The sequence below is a fragment of the Vollenhovia emeryi genome, unplaced genomic scaffold, assembly GCF_000949405.1.
Source record: "Vollenhovia emeryi isolate VEMERY1.0 unplaced genomic scaffold, V.emery_V1.0 DF939158.1, whole genome shotgun sequence".
Lineage (NCBI taxonomy): Eukaryota > Metazoa > Arthropoda > Insecta > Hymenoptera > Formicidae > Vollenhovia > Vollenhovia emeryi.
In genome coordinates, this window is record NW_011967208.1 from 1,509,715 (window position 1) to 1,533,764 (window position 24,050).

Consider the following 24,050-nt stretch of genomic DNA (forward strand, 5'->3'; position numbering starts at 1 on the left):
GAGGGTAGATGTAATTAGGATGAGTTGTGACGCCTGTAGCGAGGAACCCTTGACTTCGTTGCTCGCGCCTCTCTTCCACGGCGACGCCGCCGCACAGACGCACACTTACGTTTGTTCTGTGTAAAATGCGAGGCAACGTGGATCCGGGCCCGGTTGTTTGTTAAGCCGGTTTCGAGTTTGATCATTTCTATCGGACCGTTATGGAGTATTAGTCTGCGCGGTTATCCGATCGGTCGTCGCTTTTAACTGCCCGAACGATCACAGAGGCGAGGATTGCATAATCGATGCATTATCCTCTCGACTTTGCCCCATCATCCTCGCAAGAGACATCGCGCAACGCTCGTCTGCGCTCGTGGGAACCGCTACCGCGGCGAGTAGTTGGACTTCTATTAATGTTGTACAGTCGGCGCGTCGAATTAGCATAAAGTTCCACGCCGGAGTGCCAGCGCGCCCGGAAACCAAACTTTCGTCCAACTCCGTGTACGTACGCGTGAACTACAGTGTTTTGCCTGCCACGCTTCGCCCGCGCGATGCCATTGTTCAAGGGATCAATTTTTCAAAATATGCAATAGCTGGAGCTAAAGTGTTGAAAAATTTCGGTTTCTTTATAAATACTTCTAGAAATCTTGTCACCATACACATTGCACAAGCATAACGCGAGAGCCGTCGTTTCAGAACACTAAGAATTACTATAGTGTATAAATAATAAGATTGTATAAATTTTGCAAGAATAATTAATAGGCAACGCACAAGTTGAGTATTATTGCAAGCACATTCATGGTTTTCGCGATATTTTATTTGCGCTACGTAATCATTGTCGATACCGATTATTTTTAGAGAGAAACAGGATGTGTACGCGAAAAGAATTTACGCATTTTCGTATGGTAAGAGATTATAGTACAAAACTTTTAACAATATCACGCAATATATCGAATTAGAGAAATAATCTTTTGTATCTCTACCGTATGTTTCAAGTAATAGTTAAGAATGTGTAAAAATAGTGGATTAAGATATTTCGTATAATATTTAGTATTTAGCGGGTCAGCGGATGATCATAAAAGTACCCTCGTTACGAGCCGAGTCGAAGAAACTTTATGCACCTACTTTCTCTAATTGCTGGACGTCAGAATCGCTAGTAAATTTTCTTGACAGAATCAACCACACCCCGTCCAGAACTCATCAGGATAAAAGTCTGGAGAAACACTTAGCAGAGAGAGAGAGAGAGAGAGGGCAAAGCTCGCTCTGTTGGAAGCAATGGTAAAAATTCACCCACATTCACATTAGCACACTATTCGTTATACTTATCGCAGGCTTAATCGCATTTAATGCAATTTCAACGCATCTCATACATCCCAGATATGAGATATATCTTTCTTGCACGGTATGCGAGTTATCATACAAATTATTATTCCATTTATGACTCTTCAAGTGCTATAAATGCACAATATTATTGTATAAGGTATTGATTAAAATTCTTATGTTATTAGCCCCCTCTTTCTCTCACTGTTAAAAACCTTATTGGTAGAAGAACACGTGGGATCTTTAAAAACGTAATAGTAACGCTTGAGAAAAAACTGCCGAACTTTGAAAGAAGCCGTTCGGCTAGGAAGTATCGTTCCGAGAGACCATTTTACGGTATGTAACGATCGCGTGTACGCGGTACTTCGTGACTCTTGAATAATAACGAGTATGATAAGACGGCCTAGCATTAACAAATAAAACACTTTCTAGACGGAAATAAGCGGTGTTCCGGAATCTAGATAATGCCTAATAGAAAAAGTTGGTCGCGGCCAGCTAAGTTTTCATACTTTACGCGGGTGTTTTCGTAAGATTAATTTAATGCGGATTAGGAGCCGTCAGTGTTCGGGGACAATGTCGCTGCGTGAAAATGAATCGCCATTACCGCGCGTTGTGTCATAAATAGAGCTCAGCGCAAAACGGAACGAAACGATTCTTTTTAATTATACCGCGTCCCTCTAATCGGTTCTCTTGCTCCCGCGTTTATATTGCCGTTACGCAGGATAAGTATTTACTGCATCCGCAATTACACCTCGGCTGCAACGTGATGGAATTTTTTTTCTCGCGGAAGATCCGTTATTCCATTGAAAGGTCGTCGATATCCGTGATGCTTGCCTTTAAAAAAAATTGACGGGCGAAATGAAATACGTCATCGTCGATGGCGATATTTCATAGTTCCGGACGATCGATTCCGATGCGAAATTCCAACGAGAGACGTCGTCCCCCTCGCCCCTTCGCGACGTCGTTCCAACTGCAAATTAAAGGCGTCCGCCACGCCAGGTGGCACCCCTCCTCGAAAATATTCGCCACTTTCGCGCTTTCGACATTCCTCAAAGGCCCTCGTACGCAAACAGCAATTCCGATTCTTACGGCCGACGCATCGCGCGTGGACTTAATTAGGTGCGCGCCTCGCCACGAAAAGATCCTTGCCAAGTGAATTTCTCAAACGATCGAGCGGTCGTAATCCGCTTTCTTAAGTTCGCAAAGCCGGCGCGGGGTGCGGGAGGACCGCGTGGAAGCTGCGGTCGCGTTCGAATAATTAGCGAGATGGGATACTTACCTAAGTATCCGCAGTAGGCCGAGAGGGAATCTTGGGAGACGGCGGTGAGGAGACTCCACGGTTGGCTGCCGCTCGGGTCTGTAATTTCGATAATTATGGGTTAATGCGTTTAGCCACGTAGTGGCACACGCAGCAGGAACATGATTCCAGGCGTACGTGAGATACCTGCAAATTAATTAAACGATTACCGTATTCGGTCAAATAACGCGCAATTGTTCAATTGTTACATGCTCATCGCAGACGTACATATAAATCGCGCGTAACTCAAAGTCACGAGTCTCATTCGGTCTCACTGCTGACACCGCGATGCGATAACTTCAACGAGAACCATGTAAATTTGCGTAAATAATTAAAACTACCAATGTGTAGCTGTCATTAAATTCCAATAATTGGATGAAATAACACCGTCCGTCACCAGTCCGTTTATCACCTGTCTCTTACTACTCACTGTCACTGCTTGCTGTCTGTTACTACTGGTACGTTTATGTTACACGTTTCCAGCAGTCGTTGCGCACGATTGATACGCGACAGCGCGCGTTGCGCTAATTTACGAAAATACCCGACCGAGAAAATCCGCAGTGTATAACAAAATGTTTACGTAAGAAGTTGCGTCAACACGCAACACTTAAGTTCCGACGGCGTCGCTCCTTAAGAGCTTTCCATCGCGAGCAAGGAGCTTCCCTTTATGATGAAACAATATCGTACGTCGCCTTTTTCCAGCCAGCCGCATTTCTTCCGTTCCACCGGCGACCTCGTCTCGCCCACTCATGGTTTTCGTCGCCTCCGCCCTATCTGCATTCCTAGTCCCAACGAGCCGCAAAGGAATTCCAATTTTAAACAAAAGTTTCCTGACGGCAGTAACCTCTCTGGTCCTCCCTCTCCGTTCCACTCCTTCGCATCTTCTACCCTCTCTGCTGTCGACATCGCGGATTCTAGGCGCGCGTTCATGCATGGCCCAGCCATGAGCTAGGCACATCGCTTCTTTGTCTACTAACATGTTTCGTTCGTGCCTCCTCCGCCCATTACGGAAATTCTGTTGCTTCTTCGCCGGGCAAATTTTTTCCATTTTACGATCACAAAATTGCTCCGCTTTCTTCTTCGTGTCATAATCTCACGGCGGCGCAGTTTTCTAATGTAATTTGTTTACGTCGAGGAAAGGTTTAATTATTCCTCCGTACGGGCAAATAATATCCTAACTCGCTCGAGAGCTTTAAAAAGCGGATGACGCTCGTCCTTGGAGCGTATCGTCCCGGATACACTTGAGCCGGTTAAAGAAAGCAAGAAAGATGGAAGACACGAAGAGGAATCGCGACATAACGTGCACAGGCGTATATCGAGCCTTCTCCGCTTTTTCTCGGATCGCCCATTTTAATGCCCTTCTCCACGTCTGGGTATCGTCCGGGTAGAAAAAGCGCGAGCTGCCGACAGGGAAAATCGTAGCAAGGGCGACGATAAACAAACGCTAATCCATAAATCCTCTTGCAAACGGCAGAAAGCACGCGCAATATACGTATCGCCGACTCGAGACGTACATCAACGCTACGTCTGCTGCAATATCGATAAAACATTGATCCGCCATTCGTGCCTGAAGTCTCTTGTATAGGATTCGCAATGCCGTTAGGCATCCCCCGCGCCACGTCGAGCCGAGCCGGGCCGCGCCGCGCCGCGCCGCGCCGTGCCGTTCACAGATATACCGAACGCGCTTGCATACAGAACACTATACCACCGTTTCGACGAGATTATATCCGACTCTCTGCATGCGTGCACCCGCTGCGCCCATTGGGTGCACACGTACGCGTCTGCCGGTATCGTGATCTACACGCGAATCACGAAAGCTCCGCGCATAATTCGACGCTAATGGTATTTGGGTCGGGCCGCGAGACCGATCTTCCACCAACCAATCGCGTGGTGAAATCCGTATGATTATTTGAAAAAGTGGCCCTCTCTCTGATCTTGAGTCCGTATTTTGCACCTTGCTGAATCTTACGTACTTTCATTTTAATTTTGTTTTTGCCACTACTCTGTATTATGCAAATTCTCTTCTATTCTATGTATACCAGTTATGATAAATTGTCATAATCCGTTACATTGTCTTTAGGAGACAAAGTCTCAGACGGTTGAATAAATAACAATTCTAATGATTCTCTCTCTCTCTCTCTCTCTCTCTCCTCCCCCCTCTCTCTCTCTCTCTCTCTCTCTCTCTCTCTCTCTCTCTCTCTCTCTCTCTCTCTCTCTCTCTCTCTCTCTCGTATATACACAGAAACACGCATACACACACATTCGTCATTTTCTAATGTAGATATAAATAACTTTCGAACATATAATTTCCGCTCTAATCGAAAGTAGGTGAAGTAAATGCAAACTGAGTTGAATGGCAAAGTATAAAGTTATATGACGTTGCAGATTGCAAAACGCACAAATATAAGTACTTGTCATGCCAGCTCGGCTATAAAACGTTCGGCCTTCTTATTTGGAAAATCGATGCCAAGTTTGCACCGCGCGATTGCAAATGTCTCATGACACCGTATGATTCGCTCGTACTCCGTTTGACGTCCGATTAATATTTTCTCAGTCGCGCGGCTTCGCGATCGCCCCAGCCCGGCTCAATTCGGTAGATCAAAGCACGCGAAATCAGGGAGCGTCTACATTATCCGGGGCGATGGCGCTTAACGTTGCGCACCGTCGCGGATTTCGATGACCTATCCTACCAGCTAATACCCGCTTCTTGCCGGATCAAAGTGCGTATTTCCGCCGGGCAATGAATTGGCAAGCCCGTCTCTGAAGATGGTACTGTAATTATAAGGTTGACGGCAGCGGAGCTGTCTCGAAAGGACGTGGATCGATGATGATGGACCAGAAAGAGAGAGAGAGAGAGAGGAGCGGAGGAGGGAGAGGGTTGCGATGGAGAACGCGACGAGATGAACGGCGGCTCAAACATCGCGGCACAAAATTCACAATCTAATCCAACTAAGCAAATTACTCCCAACTTCCTGGGCGACAGCTACGCACGCTGTCCCTTCGTCCTGCATTCCCGGCAACTTAGATCAAAGGGAACCCGGCGTCCTTCTACGCGCGGGAATATCGCGCCCGACAACGTTTCATCTCACGGCGCCCGTACTTCCGGCGCCTCTTTTCCTCCACCCTGACCGTTTCACTGACGTTAAACTTGTATGGGGCACGGCTTGGTTGGGCGATTGAACGCGCTCGACCGTTCTGCGATCGCGATCGAAGCAGACGCTCGTGTAACGAACGCATCGAAATGCATAGCTTGTCGTACGCGGTGATATGACGCGAGTTTAATGCGACCAAACTCGAATCATCAATTTGATACTATTACTGATTTTACATCGTAGCTTTTGATTCTGTACGTCGGTAAAATATCTGCTGGAATTGCCATGTTACACATGGCCGAACACATTATGCTAATGTGTCAACTCTCTAGAAAATCATTACAGTCTACTTATGTGTACACATGATCGCAAAGCCGATGCGTTACTCTTCGGCCGCGTAAATTACTAAGTGGAAAATCATAACGGAATAATTGGATCACGCGAGTATCTGTACGATTAGGCTACAAATCCGAACAGCTTTTCGATCGCGTGTACCATTTAGAGACGGCGAGCTCGCAATCGTACTCGCTTCTAGCTGAATAGCACTTGCGAGATAGAGAGATGGCTGGAATCGACGTCGCCGGATCGCCGGCGGGTAGAGAGGTACGAGGAAAGGTAACACTTCCGGAACGCAATATCATTCGGAGCGAAGCGGACCGTAATTCCCACTTGCTTGGTCTTCGGAGGCGAGGCAGCAGAAGCTGCGTCTGTTGATTATCCGGCTGGTAAACACGGCGCATTGTTATCGATTGGGCCAACAATCTGCCGCCCCCATATTGACGCAATACTGCCTCGCAGTTGCATAATGAATGGTTGGCTAATGACCCTACGGAGCTTGCGGAAACCGCTGCGAGAGGATGACGGCGGGGCCTGGGAGTCGAGCCACTTCCGGCATTAAACATGCACCACCGGCACGAACGAGTTATCCGAGACATTTATCCCGTTTGAGAGTTGCCCGACATACCGTTTATCATTATGCCGGGTCATGAAAAACTATTAAAAACTTGAAAATTACACGGTTTTTTTCCTATTTCTGCATCGGTCGATACAATGACGATTTTTTTAGCAACAATCATTCGTTAACAATCGTAACATCGACATCTCTGACGATGGGTAATTTAGAACATGCGGGATTCGCGAATAAATTTAAATGCGCCTCCTTTTCATCTTTTTCATTTCTGTTTCTTTAAAATTATACGCTTGACGTCGAATAGGAAAAGTATTACATATTAAAATTATCTTTATGTAGATTACCGCATGGCGTGCGGAAGCAACACAGACATTTGAAATAAAACGCGAGTCGCTTTGCATACATATCTAGTCGAGCATTCCTGCGGTGCTTTCTAAGAAACAGCCGCGTTAATCTTTGGGCCGCGCATAAATTGAGATTTATCTGTACTCTTGTAATTATTAAATGTTTGTGTCCGCATGTAATAAATGTTAAAGTGACAAATCGCCAGCGACAGAAATGATATTGTTTCGAGTAAATTGACCGATACGCTGCGTTAGTTGCAGTCGATAATAACTATGTAATTTCTTATTTTTCAGCTCTGCTGAACACGCGGACGCTAATAAGCAGATTCTGACCACTAGTCTGACGTGTCACTGTAAGTACCTTGTGTTTAACTATTTGGCATTTAGAGATGCAGAAATTCGAGGTCTTCTTTGAGAAACAACCTTACGGGAATGTAATATAAATAAAATAACAGCGTTCCGTTAATTTAATTGCCGTGAACTCCAATAATCAGAACTGCGCTTAATAGAAAGCCTCTCATTTCGACGCACAAAGAGATCCGAATTGAGTTTCATCGTGCAGAGAGATTCTTTTACCCTCGTACCGCGACACGGTGAGACTTTCTTCGTATTTTTGTCGCGTGAATTATTCCTTTCTCGCGGGGGCTCAACGTCGTCTGCACCGTTACGCAACTTGTACTTTAGTACATCCCGACTGTGATTCTTTTGTAGCGGTAGCCGGCTTTCCGTCACTTTGCACGGTTTGCGTCGCGAGAGATGGTGAAACGTTAGACGAGGGTCGCGACTTTCGCATGAAACTTCCTCCACTTTTGTCCCCGGCTGACGCCATAACGACTCTAATCTCCTTACGCTTCAAGCTGTTTTTGCCGACCAAACGAAAGTGCTTACGGCGTTGACCAGTCGGGTAAGAGACTTACAACTTACTTCTATCTAAGAAGCTTTGCAGGACGCGCAGAATGTTGTCGCTATTCTGGGCTTTATTTAATGTTCATGTCATTTTACATTTGCGCTACGACGCGAGTTTATCCAGGCATTCGCCGGTGTCATCTTTTTTTTTTTTTCGCGAGAGCGTTCCGGCGAATGCTCTAATGTCGGAAAGAAATACGAGAAAAAATGGTAGAAATGTTTTGAAGCAACGGAATTAAGAGCGACTTCGTGATCGCGAAAGGGCGCGCGTGGGAGCATTTAGTCGCGATTGAAGAACAGGACGGTGTAAATCCTCACGTGACATTTCTATAGCGTAGTTTTGTAAATTTTACAACGCCTGTATTGTAAAGAACAACTTCTTCATTCGCTCTCGTTACCGCGCGAACGCGTGTTGAGACTGAATCCGTGATTAGTGCGCACAGCGTTCCTAAAAATGTTTAATCCAACTTCAAAAGCGTGTTCTACTAAACAAAATAATGAGAAAAGTTCATATAAACGTGCAACCATCAAACGCTAACTTTTATTTACTTTTGTTATCTAGCTTTTTAATTTGAGTGATTGGCCCGATTTGTAATTGGAAGTATTCCTAGGGTGTACTTTCTAAGAAAAGTTACATTTACAATTTCTATTCGCCCATTCTACGCGCCAATGTTCGCGGTAATTTGCCGGTTATACACATTCGTTTTTTTTTTCACAACCTTATGTCATTTCGTTCAGCACAACCGCAGGGCTTTCGATGAATCATTTGCGTAGGCGCTAATCGTTCATAATTGCCAAATATAATTTGCAATCTTGATCCTTTCCGCATTAGAGCTACGCGGTATAATAGAATAATAAGCAAGAGAAGTAATCCGGTTTAATGATGTTACTTAAATTTCATTGATGCAGCATGTGCATAAGATATGCACAATTCCGATATGAATCTGGTAGAAGGTATTGAATGTTTTAGGTGGCGAGAGTGCATTAAACGGTCCGTAAAATTTCCTCGCGGAAATCTACCAACACGTGCGAAATTTCGTTTCTATTTATAGCTTATTCTCTTCTACGGGGGTTGTAGAACGTTTCAGAACATTTCACGGATGTAGTGTTGAATGAATCATCCCGCGTTCCTACGCATGACACCCCAGGGGCTTTCGAAGGACAATCCAATTTCCACGACCAGTCTTTCGTTTCAAGAATGTTGTTTTCTGCAGGTCGGAAAAGTGACAGTCTGAAAGTCTCGGGGACCTCGCGCTTTCTTTTTCGACGATATCAGATAGATTTTTGTCTTTTTATCGAACTCGTATCTCTATGTATTAAAAAGTCAAATGTTGCCTGTCCATTTTTGGTTGCATAACATTCCAATTTTGCTTAAGTATACATACATATATACATATATATATGAATTATTTATCTTCGCTCGTAAAACTTGTTTATGCATATGTAAAGCTCCGCGGTAAACCTACATCCGTATTTTCCATCATCGTGTTACGTTGAAATGATTGCAAAAATTAATTATTCCTCGTGGGACTGCAAGTATTCGACCCACTGGGGAATTGCCATTCACATTCGGACATTTATTTCAGTTGCGTCTGACGTAACAGCGTTATAATTAAACAATAAATTTCACTTTGATTCACAATTTACTGATAACAAAGAAAGTGCAAAAAGACAATGTTAAACGTATATTTATAATTCTTAAAGAAATTCTTCAAAAGTTGGCACTATATGTGCGTAATAATAAAATAGAGAACAACTTGTACAAAAAAAATTGCTCTTTTCACCCAACGGTCTACACCGCAAATTTTGCTGAACGTCGTGAGACAAATCTCCCACGTTCGCGAGCCTACAAAAACAGATCAGGGCCGACGATTGCGCGACACGTAATCCCACCCGGAGAATCGTTAAATGGTTCGTGCGACTTCGTGTTAGTGAGATACGACGTTCATCTAGCAGCATCCAACGGAGCCAAAGTGGGTTTACATCGCAGTTAAGTTTCATCGTAACGCCCCCGCGACGGTTGGATGCCGTGATGCTAAACCGTCTTTCCTGCAGTCAGTGACGACGTCGCGCAGGGTGGATTTACCGACCATTTGGCAAATGAAGACGAAACTACATCGTAGATTACGGGGCGAGAGCGAGGCAAGAGTGCAGGACGCAGTGGAGAGTGTCGAGTATCTTAATGTGTCTATTGGCAGATATCTATCGGGGTTAGTTAATAGTACTGCCGCGTGTTTGATAAAAACGGAGATATGTTCGCGATTGAGATTTTTATGATTTTACAATTGCAAGCAGCGCGATGCTTCTTGCTCGTTGAAGTAAGATGTTATGTTCCTTGAGATTGTATTTGCCCCCGACGCCTCGGTTATTTCCGCATTTCGATTCCGAAGCACGCTTTCGAGATCGCAGTGCACGCTGCTACGTACGTATATTTGTGATTAAATAGAAGAGTCATTACCAAGAATAATTGAGCTTCAAAGAGACGCTAACAATCGACTTTGTAATCACTGCAATCGAACGGAGCGGTCATTAGGATCCGATGCCTTCCTTCTCTGATCTCGAACGAGACGTCTATAAACGGCGCGGCGATGGACCCGTTTGCTTTCTATCGACTGCTACTTTGAACTTTCGATAGCACTCAGTCTATGACACGTGGAAGCTCTCTTTCCAAGTAAATTAAACGGAAATCATTACCTTTCTCTCTCTCTCTCTCTCTCCCCTCCTATTCCGAGCGCGTCTCTTTCGCCTTTTATCGTTGTAGAAGCTGCGCGAGCATTACTCTTCATTTTGCGCACCGTTTTATTTGCAATAAGGAGTATATCTTTTAGTTGTTTAGCATAGAAAATCTTTGTTCATGACACAGGATATTAAATTATTAATGGATCAATCTCTGTTCATTGCCAAGAATAAAATGTTTCCATGTGGATCGTTAACCAACATATAAATAGAGATTCATTTAAAATACATAAGATATTGATGGAAACATAAAATAAATATTAATACAGTGCCGACTAATGCTAACGAGCAAAAATATACTCTCGAAAGGTTTCAAGGTGATACATCTATAATTTGTTTGCAAAAAGAGTGCCACATACGTGTGACGGTTATTCGATACTTGTGTGCCTGCTCACCGTGCTAAAAATTTCCGGGAAAATAAATACTGCCCTGATGCTGGAGCCACATTCGTGTCAATATATTCACGCCCTGGCGATGCCTCGCGGTTTTTCGATTTTGTCAGGCCAAACAAAATTTATGAGTAAACCGCTTCACTGTAATGTTATAATGCCATCCATCCTCATCGATTATCACCCGCTTTTAATAACTTCTATCTCGTCTCCATGAATCATCATCAATCGCGCGACAGATTTTGAAATATATTTAAAACTCTTCTATTGGAGAGAGACAGAAAGAAAAGGGAGCGAGGAAAGAGGGGTGGGAGGGAAAGAGAGAGAAGAGTCATCTAGAAACAGATTCATCTTGATCAATAAATTATTATAGAAAACATGACATAAGCTATAACATTTATAACCGAATAACCAATAAATGTGGAAATACGTTTATTTGGCCGAAATGTAATAATTTCTTCTGAAAGTTGCAGTGTGTACCTTTCCCGTCGCAAAAAGTGCATTCAGAGAATAAATGTTAAAGTAATTAATGGCGAGTGTATATCAGGAGAAATAAAGATACGTAATGTGACATGCAAATTCTCGCGAGTAGACTAAACAGCGAAAAAAAAAAGAACAGTATATGCATGTCGTTAATTCGTCGATATAAACGATCCACTTGATCGAGCAAGCAAGCTCATCTTCGTGAGAGATAACACCGGGCGGGCACGATAGGTCGCGACAAAAGTTAACGAGATGGTGTTAATTAAATCCCGCACGGTCGATCGCGAGTGGGAAAATTTGACAATGGATGCCTACACGTTCCCGTCGATGCATAGATACGCATACATGTGTATATGTATACTTACGTACATACACGCAGATACATATGTATGTATATGTATAATATACATAATATACATACATTACACACATGGGCATACATATAGATATACAATATACGTCAGCTTGTCTATGCATCGACGCGCTACCACGACGGATCGGTCGGTGGGCACGACCGGTGGTCGAACTCCGATGAATCGATGACCGCTTTTAGTAATGATGTGTACATGGCAGGCCATCCTCTCCCGATGGAACGCCGCGCCGGGGTCAACGCAGGACGCCGCGGCCGCACCGGAGGATCGTGTGTAGTGGCAGCCGGAGTTTGCCGAGGGGGACTTATTACGTCCCTGGAATTACCATATAAATTATCGCGTGATGAACCCGCCGGAGTGCGAAACCGTGCACGCTCCGGCCTTTGTCGAGGTTTCGGTTATGGTTAATCGGCCACGCCGTTTAATTGACATTCTGCACCGCAAAATGCCACGGAGGCCGCCGCTGCCGTGCAATTTTCTTCATCGCGCTATCTATTCGATCATCCGGCGGGGATGATTGACGGCCGCGTTTAGATCAATTTTAGCCAAGTGCTAGAATTTTCCTAATCTTACTTTTTCCCCGGGACTTGTCGGCATTTGTCGCCAAGAAATAACATTTCCGTGATTAGTCGATTTTAGAAACGCAAGATTGCTGAAGACGTACGAGAGGCATCCTTCGCGGTTCAGAAGCTAAGAATATTTAAACGGAACTTAATAAACGAAGAGGTCGTCTATTACTCGTCTTTGATTCAATAGTAGATAATCTTTTCATTGATTATAGAGGAACTTTTGTTATGTTAAATGCACCGGTAATGTTATCCATTTGAAATATTGTATTTAATATAATTCAGTGAAACTTGGATTGCAGCAAAGCGCCGAGAAACGCACGTCGAGCATAAAGTGAATTGACGCCTATGCACGCAGTGCGTGCGTGATGTAAATTACAAACACAGCGACACATGTATTATAATTGATGTGTATTCAAATTTCTATTTCGCCAAAGTCAACCAGTGTCTCACGAGCGCTTCAGAAACGTTACTCAGATTAGCGCTGTATAATTATCCGGCGCGATGATATCGAGGCAATAGCGACGGCGGTCCATGACGAGAAGCTGGGTATACCTGATATTTAAGGCTGCGCACCTTCTTGACGAGCAAGGGGGTTCACGCATCCCGATGAATATGCAAACGTCCTACTCGAACCATATCTGGCTATACCGGCCGCCAGTTCTATGTTTCATGCATTCAGATGCCCTTCTTACATTCCTAAAAGGCGGACGGCACCGTGGCGGACTTGAACAATGTCGTCTAATGTTACCTTCATTAGATGCCGTTTAAAAACCCGGTCCACATTTCTCGTGAAATTCCCGCCGCGACGTGGTATGCAAATCCCACTCAATTCGCACGAACACGGGGAAACTCTTAAAGCCTTTTATAGTATGCCTTCTCTAAGACTGAATTCGTGGTCTGAAAGTCGGAGTGCCACTATATTCTCAAGCGTAGGTATTACGAGACGACTTTTCGCGCGGGTTATACATATACGCGTGGCTGAGGATTTTTAACCCTTTCTAGGAGGCTACGACACACGCAGGCTGATTTATATTTACGACGAATGTCGCGGTGCGCCGCGGGTATAGTGTGAAATCTGACGTACGTTTCGCGTTCTCCCGTGAACCAAGTTTTTGTTTATTTAATGCGATAAATGATGCGCGCGCAGAGCCAAGCATCGCGCACTCTCGTCGCATTCTCGCAAGAACAATTTGGCGTTGTTGTTGAGAAATGGGGGAAAAAACTTTCGCGTTTATGTTGACTTATTGTTACACAAGTGGAAACAGTTTCTTGGCAATAATAAACACGTGCGACATGCCTCAATATTAAGAACTTCTGCCCTAATGCTTGTCCTATATCCGACGTCGGATGCAGCCAACGAATTTTCCCCGAGATTGCGCCGCGTCCCCTCGTAAGATTATGATTTTTGGCACCAACTTTGCCTCACTAAAACTCGCTGGAACATCTCCGCAACAATCTTATTAACCATGATAACTCGCAATATATGATAAGAGAGACTTTATGTAATATTTACCCCTTTTTCACAAGCTCCGTAATTATCTTTATCGTGCACAAGTTTTTCAAATTCAATTATACTTTATTGTACAATAAGATTTTAGCTCTGCTAAATATTTTTACAAGGGAAGTAAAATCTTCTCCTCGTTAATTATTGAAAGATTAAAATTAATCATTAGGTCTCTTAAAAAAAAAAGAAATGGTCCATGCTTTCTTCCTTCAAGCAGTCCACGCTTTATTTTTATATTAAACTTTTATGTTAAAGACAGCAGTGTGTGATAATGGCAGAGTCATACTCGCAGTCAGCAAATCCCTGACAGCCCTCTTCGCGAGGCACTTTATATCGTACAGGCCCATTATATTATCAGCCACGTGTTATAAGTTATAGCAATAAGAGTTCCCCACGGCTGGATGGTCTACTTTATGTTTACGACCCCTTGTAAAAATTTTCTATTAAAACGACGAATGCCGTTCGCAACGGTGAAATAGACAGTACAGTGTGTAATATTGGAGGAAGTATACAATGCTACATTATCTATTTTTTTTTCCACCATGGAATTTTTCCTCTGTTACGACGGCATGAAAAACTGCTCCTTGAACGTTACTATAATCACGCACATAAATTGAAAATTATTCCTCGATCGTTTGTCCGGAAAATTAATTTCGAAACACGGGCTTGTTCAAGACTATCGCTGAAGTGATATAATCGATCGTATCGAGAATAAATGGTACGAAAATCTTTACACAGTTCGTAAAACGTTCCTAAAAAGACGCGCTTCGAAAATTAAATATTTATACAATAACGAGCGATTTAAAATACATAAAATATTTAACTCCGCAAGCCCAATAATTTTCGAACCTTAATAAATTTGCATTTCTTTCGATTAGCAAATAAAATAAATAAATAAACAAAGTATATAGTTATTATTGTATTTTTAACTGGAATTTAATTCGAATTTGTTTTAATATTCTGGTTTGCTTTTCTGTTATTTATTGATTAATAACATAAATTTGGCGCACAAGCCCGTATCCAAGTCAGATAAAGAGAATCACAGGATGCGAGCGTCAAATTGATACGGTAAAATTGATATAAAGTATCACTTGACGCGTCGTTGAAATTGTTTTCGTGCTGCGTAGTTAGGAATCAGGGTTACGAAAAATATCGGTCAAGATGAAATCACGAAGGTTGACAGATGATCGTCCCTCAACGTTCCTCTCGCTTCGCTCGGAAAGAGGCACTCGACTGCGCTTGCGGGTTCTTCGTTAACTCGACTCGCACCACGGAAGGTTTCCGATTCACTTACGGTTTGACAAGTCGCCCACATTCTCGACACGCTTACGCGAACGAAGGAGGATGCGAAGGGCCGACGAAACAAAACATCGTAAAGTGCCCTCGTGTGTAGAGGATGCGACCTGTTAGCTACTATTGAGGCAAGTGAGAAAAGTGGCTGTGAGAGGTGCACGGCGCGATGCATAAGGGCGCATCTCCCAAGTACGGTTTATCCCTCGCCCGGCTTTGCGACGCATTGAGATTTATTAACGCGACGCCCGACACCGCAGGATGTCTCCCCATAAATTTCACGGTTGCAAATTTCTGGGAATTCACGCCGATATGCTCGTGGTTATGAACCGTCTCGTTTAACCCCCTACCCTCCCCCGCCCCTCTCGATTTTGAATTATGGCTGGATAAAGCTCGTCATTCTGCAACGCCGTTCCCTCCATTTACAGCACTTGAGTATCATGACGATTGCCGAATCATTTGTAAAAATATGTGCGCGGAAGCGCTGTTTATCAAATAATTATAAATTTATGACGTATACAGTACAACCATTATTGTACTTTTACAAAATCGATCTGGGGCAGCAGCTTGTGTGTGTTTGCCACGTATACAGAATTTAATTTACTTCCATCTCATTCAATTTTCATATAATATTTGCCGAGCAAATTCCCTGACCAATTCTATCGGATACAGCCATCGGTAAACGGCCGTATTTATTTTCTTTTATTGAAACGGGATTGTGTGCGCTTCATGAGATTGTTTTTGCCATATTCACATTTATATCACGTTTGAAAGTCCACAATTATTACGTATCATTAATCGTGCAAATATGATCGATGGGCTATCCTTGCGTGCCGACAATGACAATGGATTAGCATTAATTCCGTTCTTCGAATACGTGACCGAAAACGTAACACGGCCATCCCATTTGTGATACCAGATCTAAACTGAAATTTCATAGTCCAAGGAACAGTGAGTGATCTTAAGACATCACTGTTCGGCTCTCCCTCGGAGCATCAATCAGCGGTCTCTGCAATCAAGGGAGAGCAACGGCGAGCGAGGACGTCTCCATGGGAATTTCGAGAGGCATCCACCACTCAATTATCTGCCGCCATACACATTCAAGATCTTATCGATCTACAGAGGTCTCTATTTAAAGGAGGGTCAACAAGAAAATTCTACGGAAATCTAGGGTCGCTCGCTACTGTAATTACGGCATAACGAATAAAATTAATTAACACGAATGACGGGCCTTTATCGATTGTATCGCCGGAATTAGGAAACGCACTTAAAAGTCATGTAATAAAATCGCTTTGAATAGTTGGTAATTAATCGAGACACGTAGAGTATGTTACGCGTATGTAACATTATCGCTTTGTGCTTTCGTCTGTCAAGTAATAACGTTTGTTTCTTCCTTGAAACATCATCGAAACCAGAGAAAAACATTGTCTCCTTCACATATTAGGACTGACAATGCGTGTTAATACATTTCTACAGCGTAGACACAAACAAATCTGTCAGCAGCCAAGCTAGAATTATCTGCATTGAATATCAGCAAATGTCGAGTGTGCAATTCGATTTCGTTCGGCCCTGAATGATTCCGAGCAACGGCCGTGAATGCCTAATGAGTCGCTGTTGTTCGACGTTGACGTACTATCGACGCTTCACGTAATGGCATCATTGTTATTCCACGCAACAATTTTCGTGTTATGTTTGACACGCCATTTGGCAGTCTCAGACATCTCTTAAGATTTCCTTTGACATGCTATTAAAGCAGAATTTAATGCGTCTTTCTTGTACATTGCAATTGCTTCGAGCGCAGAAACGACTTTGATATCTTTTCAAAATTCTGACATCATAATGGGAATATTTCTTACGCACATAATAAAATTTACAAGGGGGCTCTCGATCGTTGTACAAATTATCAATCACTTGTTACAGATGCTGCAGTGATGGACAGCGAGGGTACGTTGGGCCGCGGCCACGCAAATGGGGGCCGTGGGCTGCGCCGTCAGCGGTCCCTGGAATGGAGAGAACGGCGCGGTTATGGAGCCAGTGCCCAATCCAGTAGCGATGATGAAGATAACGCACGTCACACAGTGGGGCCCGTGTCGACTTCGTCCGTTGCAAGAGGTGCTCGTAGCCCCGGTCAGGTCTTTGCTTCCATTTTGGCGCAACAGTATGGCAGTAAGTGATAGTTTCATTCTTTATTTACTAGTTTAAGCCAACGGCACGCGATACTAATTTTCCTACTGGATAGCTTACGAGAACCAATAAGGATGCAGAGTTTTAGATCATGTAATTTAAAGCTGAATCCTGATTGGGTCTCGTAAGCAATTCAATGGGAGAAACAGTATCGTGTGCCGTTGGCTTCAGTTCTTGCTATGCAAAAAGCTTAAGCCAACGGCACACGATACTATTGTTTTCCTACTGGATTGCTTACGAGAACCAATAAGGATGCAGAGTTTTAAGCTAACGGCACACGATACTATTTTTCCTACTGGATTGCTTACGAGAGCCAATCAGGATGCAGAGTTTTAGATCAGGTGACTTAAGGCTAAATCCTGATTGGTTCTCGTAAGCAATCCAGCAGGAAAAATAGCATCGTGTGCCGTTGGCTCTAGTAGAGAATTCACTAGTGTAAAAAAAAGACACTTAAATAACTTTGTTATTAGCGTTTAAAGAAGCTTCTTGATTTATCCATTTTAAATTCACATTTAATATAAAGTAGGGTGCGCACTAATAAATCAACTAACAAGAAAACAAAAACTTGCTGATATGCATTGCATTTATATTCGGTGCATGCTGTAAATCCGCGATACCATCCCATGTTTGTTATATTCAACGGAACGATACTCGTGTATATTTGCAATCGTCCGAATCTATACCGAAAAAAACGTGATTCTGCCAACAATCACTGTCTCGTTGTTGATTTTTTCATCGATATCTACTTTTGATTTGCAGTTGATCCTGTTTTCATGGACGAATTCAGTGACAATATAATATTATAATATTTATTCGATATAATGATTTTTCGATCGAGAGAGATGCAATTTTAGTATGTTGACACGCCTTGTAACTTGTTCTGTTGTAGTAGAGTATTTTCATGTAATAATATTTGTATATAAATATAAAGTATATAATATTAAATTATATAATTAATTTCAATAGCAATAATAATTTAAAATGTGTAATTTTATACACTTTAGTTAAATTTATACGTTTTTGCGTCAATACAAAGATATCTTTTGGCGGATAAACAAAATGGAAAAATGGATAAAAATCTTTAGTAAATAACCTTGTTACAAAAAGCAATTTGAGAGTGAGTATAAATATTATTGTGACAAACTGATGCAATTTACTTTCGGGAAAGTATCTTTAATTGAATTGATTTGATTAAATGACCATGGAGACTCACTGATACTAACACAGATGGAGATGACTTTGAAGTCACTTGGTGCACTGATTCTCTAAGCTATTGACTTATGTTTTATTCGGTCTAAATGAGGTAATTGATTATAACTGTCGAACCAATATGTACTATAATTTGTATTATATTCTTATCCCGAACTTTCGACGATCTTATTGTGGTTTTCACTGAGGAAGACCCGAAGAAGGGTTGAAACGTTTGTTTTCTTATTAAAGAGAAATTGTGATTTTAAATTGTCAGAACCGAGTACCGTTCATTTTTTGGCTCGCATCGGTACTTCCTTCTTTCTAGACATTTTCTTTTTGGGAGCCTTCACAACACTTTGGAATTTAATTGAATTGTTCTCGATTAAAATAATTTTGAATTAAAAGAGCGTTGACACAAGAAAAATGAGAATCGCATATCTCAATAAGAATTTAACGGCAGATATTGCACATGAATGCAACGTGCAACTAGCAAGAAACATTATCAACTATCTCATTATTAAGTCCCCGCTGCGTATCGTGACTTTCGCAACTGCTTTAATTGCGGCGCGTCAGACTAAAGTTGCTTCTTTTTCCTCTATTTGATCTGGTATACCAATAACCAAGTTTTACGTGCCTCGTTCATCATATTCCATCAAACACCCAGGAGCTCGCCCATTCAGTCCGCTTCCCTTAATCTCGCCTCGGCTTTCCACCAAACGCGTAGATTAAAGGATTTACGAAATTAGTTTTACTTCCTCGCGTCGTCTACAAGCACTGCCGGATATTACGTTCGAAGACCAAAATCAAGATTGCCGCGCCGGCAACCTCCTTCTAATATAATACCTAATATAATGGGTGTGAGCATTTTGAAAAGTAAATGAAGCCTCGCGAATAATAATTTTCACATACGCGTACGTCACATGTACACAGAAAGCAACGCGAGTTACGTCTCGAAGCTGCCTCGTACGTTTGATCGTATCAATATTAATGTACTTCGCGCACGCAAAAAAAAAACACGCTCTAGCTCTAACGACGGTACAACTGGGTCGGAAAGAATAATGCAATAAGTCGGGATAAGTTGTCTCATATGGTATTCCGTTATCTGCTCCCCTAATATCTACTTCATCATCTCCCTCGCCGCTTTTCCCAGTCCCACGTTTCATCGATTCGTCTTGAGGTTGAACAAAGTAGGGGACGTTGCGCGCATCGACGATAGGGACGAACTCAATTAATAGCGATAGTCCGGTTTATACTATATTTCTTGCTTGCGGTATCTGGCGAGAGAGAGAGAGAGAGAGGGGGGGGAGATAGAGGGAGAGTCCACCTCACGTCTGTCTGCATTTGTTCCAATTCACTTGCCGCCGATTACCGCGCTGCCTCTCCGCGTTGATCCCACGTCGTCGTCCTACCCCATTTTCATCCCTATTCTCCCATTTCCTCTGCCCTGTATCTGCGCCCGACCCCTTCTCCCGAGCCCATCTACCACTCGACTCGGTGGATACAGCGCAGTGTCACGTAACCGCACTCGAAATGTATCGAAAGAGGCGATGTACCGACAACGTAATGACTCGCCTTTACTAGCCCGCAGCTTCTCCCCGTTTGCCCCATTCCGTTTCCGCATACCGCACACATCCTCTCGTCCGTCCATTTGATACGCACTTTATTGTGAATCGATATTACGCTGTTTTCCGCGACGATGCAATCTCCAATGTTTTTCATCTTTGACAGAATGGTCGCGCGGTCACGTTGTCCCAAAATCTCGTCGCTTATTAATCTTTTATCAGCTGGTAATATTTGCCATAATTAATGACGGAAGAACGGTCAAGAGTTTACTCGTGTTATGTTATTTGCATAACTCGGCGCTGCACGATAGATATTAAAATTTTAATCATTCTTTGTCAGACTGTCGTCGATAATAAACTGTCGTGGAAAGAGCCCGATAATTGTGATTAAAGTCCACGCGCGCGCAAAAAAAAGACCGATAAGGTATCGCGGGAAAAAGAAACGGTAAATGAATAGTTGCAATGCATATTTTCCAAATCACATTCACATTTTATCTTCCTCGTGGATACTCCCTAAGAGGGATATATATGCCAAGACATTATCATCTCTACGTTATAATGGGAAGAGATCTCCTCTTTCCCATGCCTTCTTAGCTCGGATCAAAATACCTATTATAGCTCTTCGTCAGACGCGGAGGAAAGTACCGTCCTCTTTATTAATGGTATCCGATGTGTCACGTTACAAGAGGAGCCAAGCGTGTCGATATGGATGGCAGCTCTTAATCTCCGTCCGCACAGTCATCAATATATTGATGTCCAGCCGTGGGGTCCTGTCTCCAGACTAGTCTGGACCGAGCCGGCCTAGACATTATATTGCCAGCTCATTACACCAGCAACGGTTCATATCACGCTTTACTACCTTCCGGAAAATGTTGTCCTCCGAAATGGCAATGTGTGCAGAAATCTCGCGTATACGACGACACCGTATAACGGCGCTAGGTGTATTATCCCCGAGAGATTATATAAATTGGTAATTTGGTGCGGCGAAATAAATACAATGACAGTCTACGGGATTATTACGCGAGTGTACGCCTATCTGTTTATCGGGCCGTTTCATTCGCGTTAATCAAATATACGTTGATACGTTATTTAATATATGGATATTGATACATTGATTCATACGTGTCTATTGTTCCATATTTCGAACCGCCTTTTCTCCCCTCTCTCCCGCCCTCCGATAAATTCTAAAATCGATACATCGCGTAATCGATCAAAAGCGACGCGTGCGTTACTGTCGTTTATGAGCCCGACGCAGCGTAAATCTCGAGGCTGCAATCACGTGGAATCGCATCATCGATTTATATTTATGTCAAATATTTACAGATCACTGTACCACGTCGTTACGTTCCGCGGATAGCGGCTGCTCGGGGAAGTCATGGCCGAAATGAATAAAACAAATTCGAAGATATATCATAGCAAAGCGCGTTCTTAGTATTAATGGGGGCGGTAACGAGAACTAAAAGCCGACTGCTTTCCCAGCTAAGGCTTGAGATCTTCTAACCGCGCTTGAGCTCTCCATCTGGCCTCCCGAGCATTTTCAAGTTACTACATACCACGGACTCTTAGCTACCCGATGTATTCTCAAGGATTTCAGAAGATGAGGTTAAGCCATGGATAAATTTTTAATGGTCAGATGGAAGTTTCAGCCTCGCCAAGTAATCGTATGGTACACGCGAGATATCGGATAGAAGGATTAGTTTGGAATTCCAATTCGAAAATAACCAAATCAGTATAGCTTGAGGATGGCCAAGTCTTAACAAACTCATAATTCGTTGCACCTAACGGACGAAAAGCGATATTATTTTTCTACACTATATGATAAAACAGATAAGTTTTCTTTTCGAGCATTCAAGTTTTGAAAGCATTTTCTCGGGTATTTTGAATGAAAAACAAATTGAAACGGAATTGATTTGATAATACTGCTAATTTTCTCCGTTGTTATCTTTACGCCAATGTTATTAGAAGTTTTAGGTACGAACAAAGATTATATAATGGAATCCTTATTTGAGTGTAACGGCATATATGTGAGAGTTGGAAACTCTAAGACGCTAACGTACGGGATTAGATATCTGGAGTTCTCGTAGCGGACCCGGAAAATGGGTTAAAGCAACAATCATTAGAAGGTAATGCGAAAGTTTCGTCGGGAAAGAAAGCAACGGTCTACCGTTTCCACTTATTCCATCACGTCAGAAACTTACACACTAGCGAGGGTCGTAGCTATCAGAAGGAATGAATAATTTGAAGATGTCGGATTACATGATCGGAATTCACATGTCTGGGAATCGTTTTGAACGTCAAATTACGTGGGGAAGTGGGAGGGCGCTCTCTTCGAGCGATCGCTTGAATAATTACGTTACAGACAGTCAATCCATTTAAATCACTCTATTGCCGACAAATGGTTCATTAAAATGCAGCGGATCGAATTCCTGTCGCGCCAATTGCGTAACGTAGCGCGCGGGAATATTCTGATAAATTCTAATAAATCTTGTCTCGATGAACCTACTGCCGACGGTTGAGAAGGGTCGCTAACGCGTTTGTGGACAAAGTAAATTTGCATTACCAAAATTACTTTGCATCACAAAGTACATTTGATACAAGTTTGCAATCATTAATACTCCAAATTTTATTAAAATTTATATATCTCCATCATAAGGCCATTCTAAAAGTCAGCACTTGATTCGAGACTAGAAAACGGAACCGATATAATACTTTTATAAAAATAAATCTTATTTATATGTATATTGGATTTTTATTTACAAAGTTCTATCGTTTTCAATCTTTGTTTATTATACGGATTATATTTTCAAGTCGGACTTGCGATGTTTCAAAATATTCTATTCTTTTAAGCACACATCGCGGTGTAATTAAACTCGTAGTTCTTTTGCGTATAAAGTCTTACATATGTAATTATATAATGGGTAATTTGATACTGTGTACCAAATGTTACCGTGACGCGACCAGGGATTCGGTAATATTCGCATAGAACCAAGATTGAAGAGGTACGTAAGGTAGGCCTACATGACCATAAGCACCAGGATACGGGCTTGTGTGCTTGACTGAATGTTCTCGCTCCACATCCTCCACCAGGCGCCGCCGCAACATAGTCCAGCCCGCTGTGCCAGTACATATATACGTGTATACACTACCAATAAATTTTCGTACAAATCCTTCCCCTACTTCCTAATCTCCTATCACGCAATAACGGTACCTGTTGTCCCATCTTTAACACCGCCGTCATGCGAGGCGTGTAATTATAACGCGCTGATACCCCGATTATTCGCGCAAAAGCAATGTCTGTTTAAAATATTTGCTCAGCATCAATATTCAGTAGCACTAATGCCGCTTATCGATCGATTAATAGTAGATACCGTCCTGTGACGGAAGACGAAGTAGTGCGAGTCAGCGTCTAGTCGTACGAGCGTGCATTCAAGAGAGGAAGGGAAAGACTTTTAGTATTCGTACAATCACGTGAATTAATGAAAAGCGATAAAGAGGTGCCGTGTAAATCGCGATTAAATTTATCAGAAGGTTCGACTTCTCGATAAATCGTTAAATATCCATCGCGATGTATATTGCTCTTGAAAAATTGTGTGAATATTATCAGGCATGTGAAATTATATGTAAAATATAATCCCAGTAACGATAGTAACGTTATAATGTTTGGCCATTGCTCTTGGCGCAACAGTCAAATTACTGACTACACACAAATTACGAACTGGATACGTATCTCCTCTTACCAACTCCTTTTCCTCCTATGCTGCAACGCTTGATCATAGAGCTCGTTTCAGGATTACGTACCGACGGGCGACCCTGTCGTAAATATCACTCTCGTTTTACATAGATGCGACTTCTCATCGGCAAAATAAACATGCCGGCGGTGAAGTTATATTAACGAGGGAATCGTGCTCCTTGATCTACTGAAA

General features: G+C 42.7%; 1 protein-coding gene across 5 annotated transcripts in view; it reads left to right on the forward strand.

Annotated features, from left to right (window-relative positions):
• LOC105564923 (teneurin-a) overlaps positions 1-24,050 on the forward strand; it is a 348,995-nt gene that overhangs the window by 22,394 nt on the left and 302,551 nt on the right. For 3 of the 5 annotated variants that reach the window (XM_012017701.1, XM_012017704.1, XM_012017705.1), the window contains exons 2-3: positions 7,237-7,295; positions 17,111-17,356. In XM_012017701.1, the coding sequence (XP_011873091.1) occupies positions 17,122-17,356 (235 nt within the window). In that variant the 5' untranslated portion in view covers positions 7,237-7,295; positions 17,111-17,121. Of the gene's footprint in view, positions 1-419; positions 481-7,236; positions 7,296-7,653; positions 7,847-17,110; positions 17,357-24,050 lie in introns of those variants that run through there. The other 2 variants (XM_012017703.1, XM_012017702.1) reach the window with 2 other exon arrangements.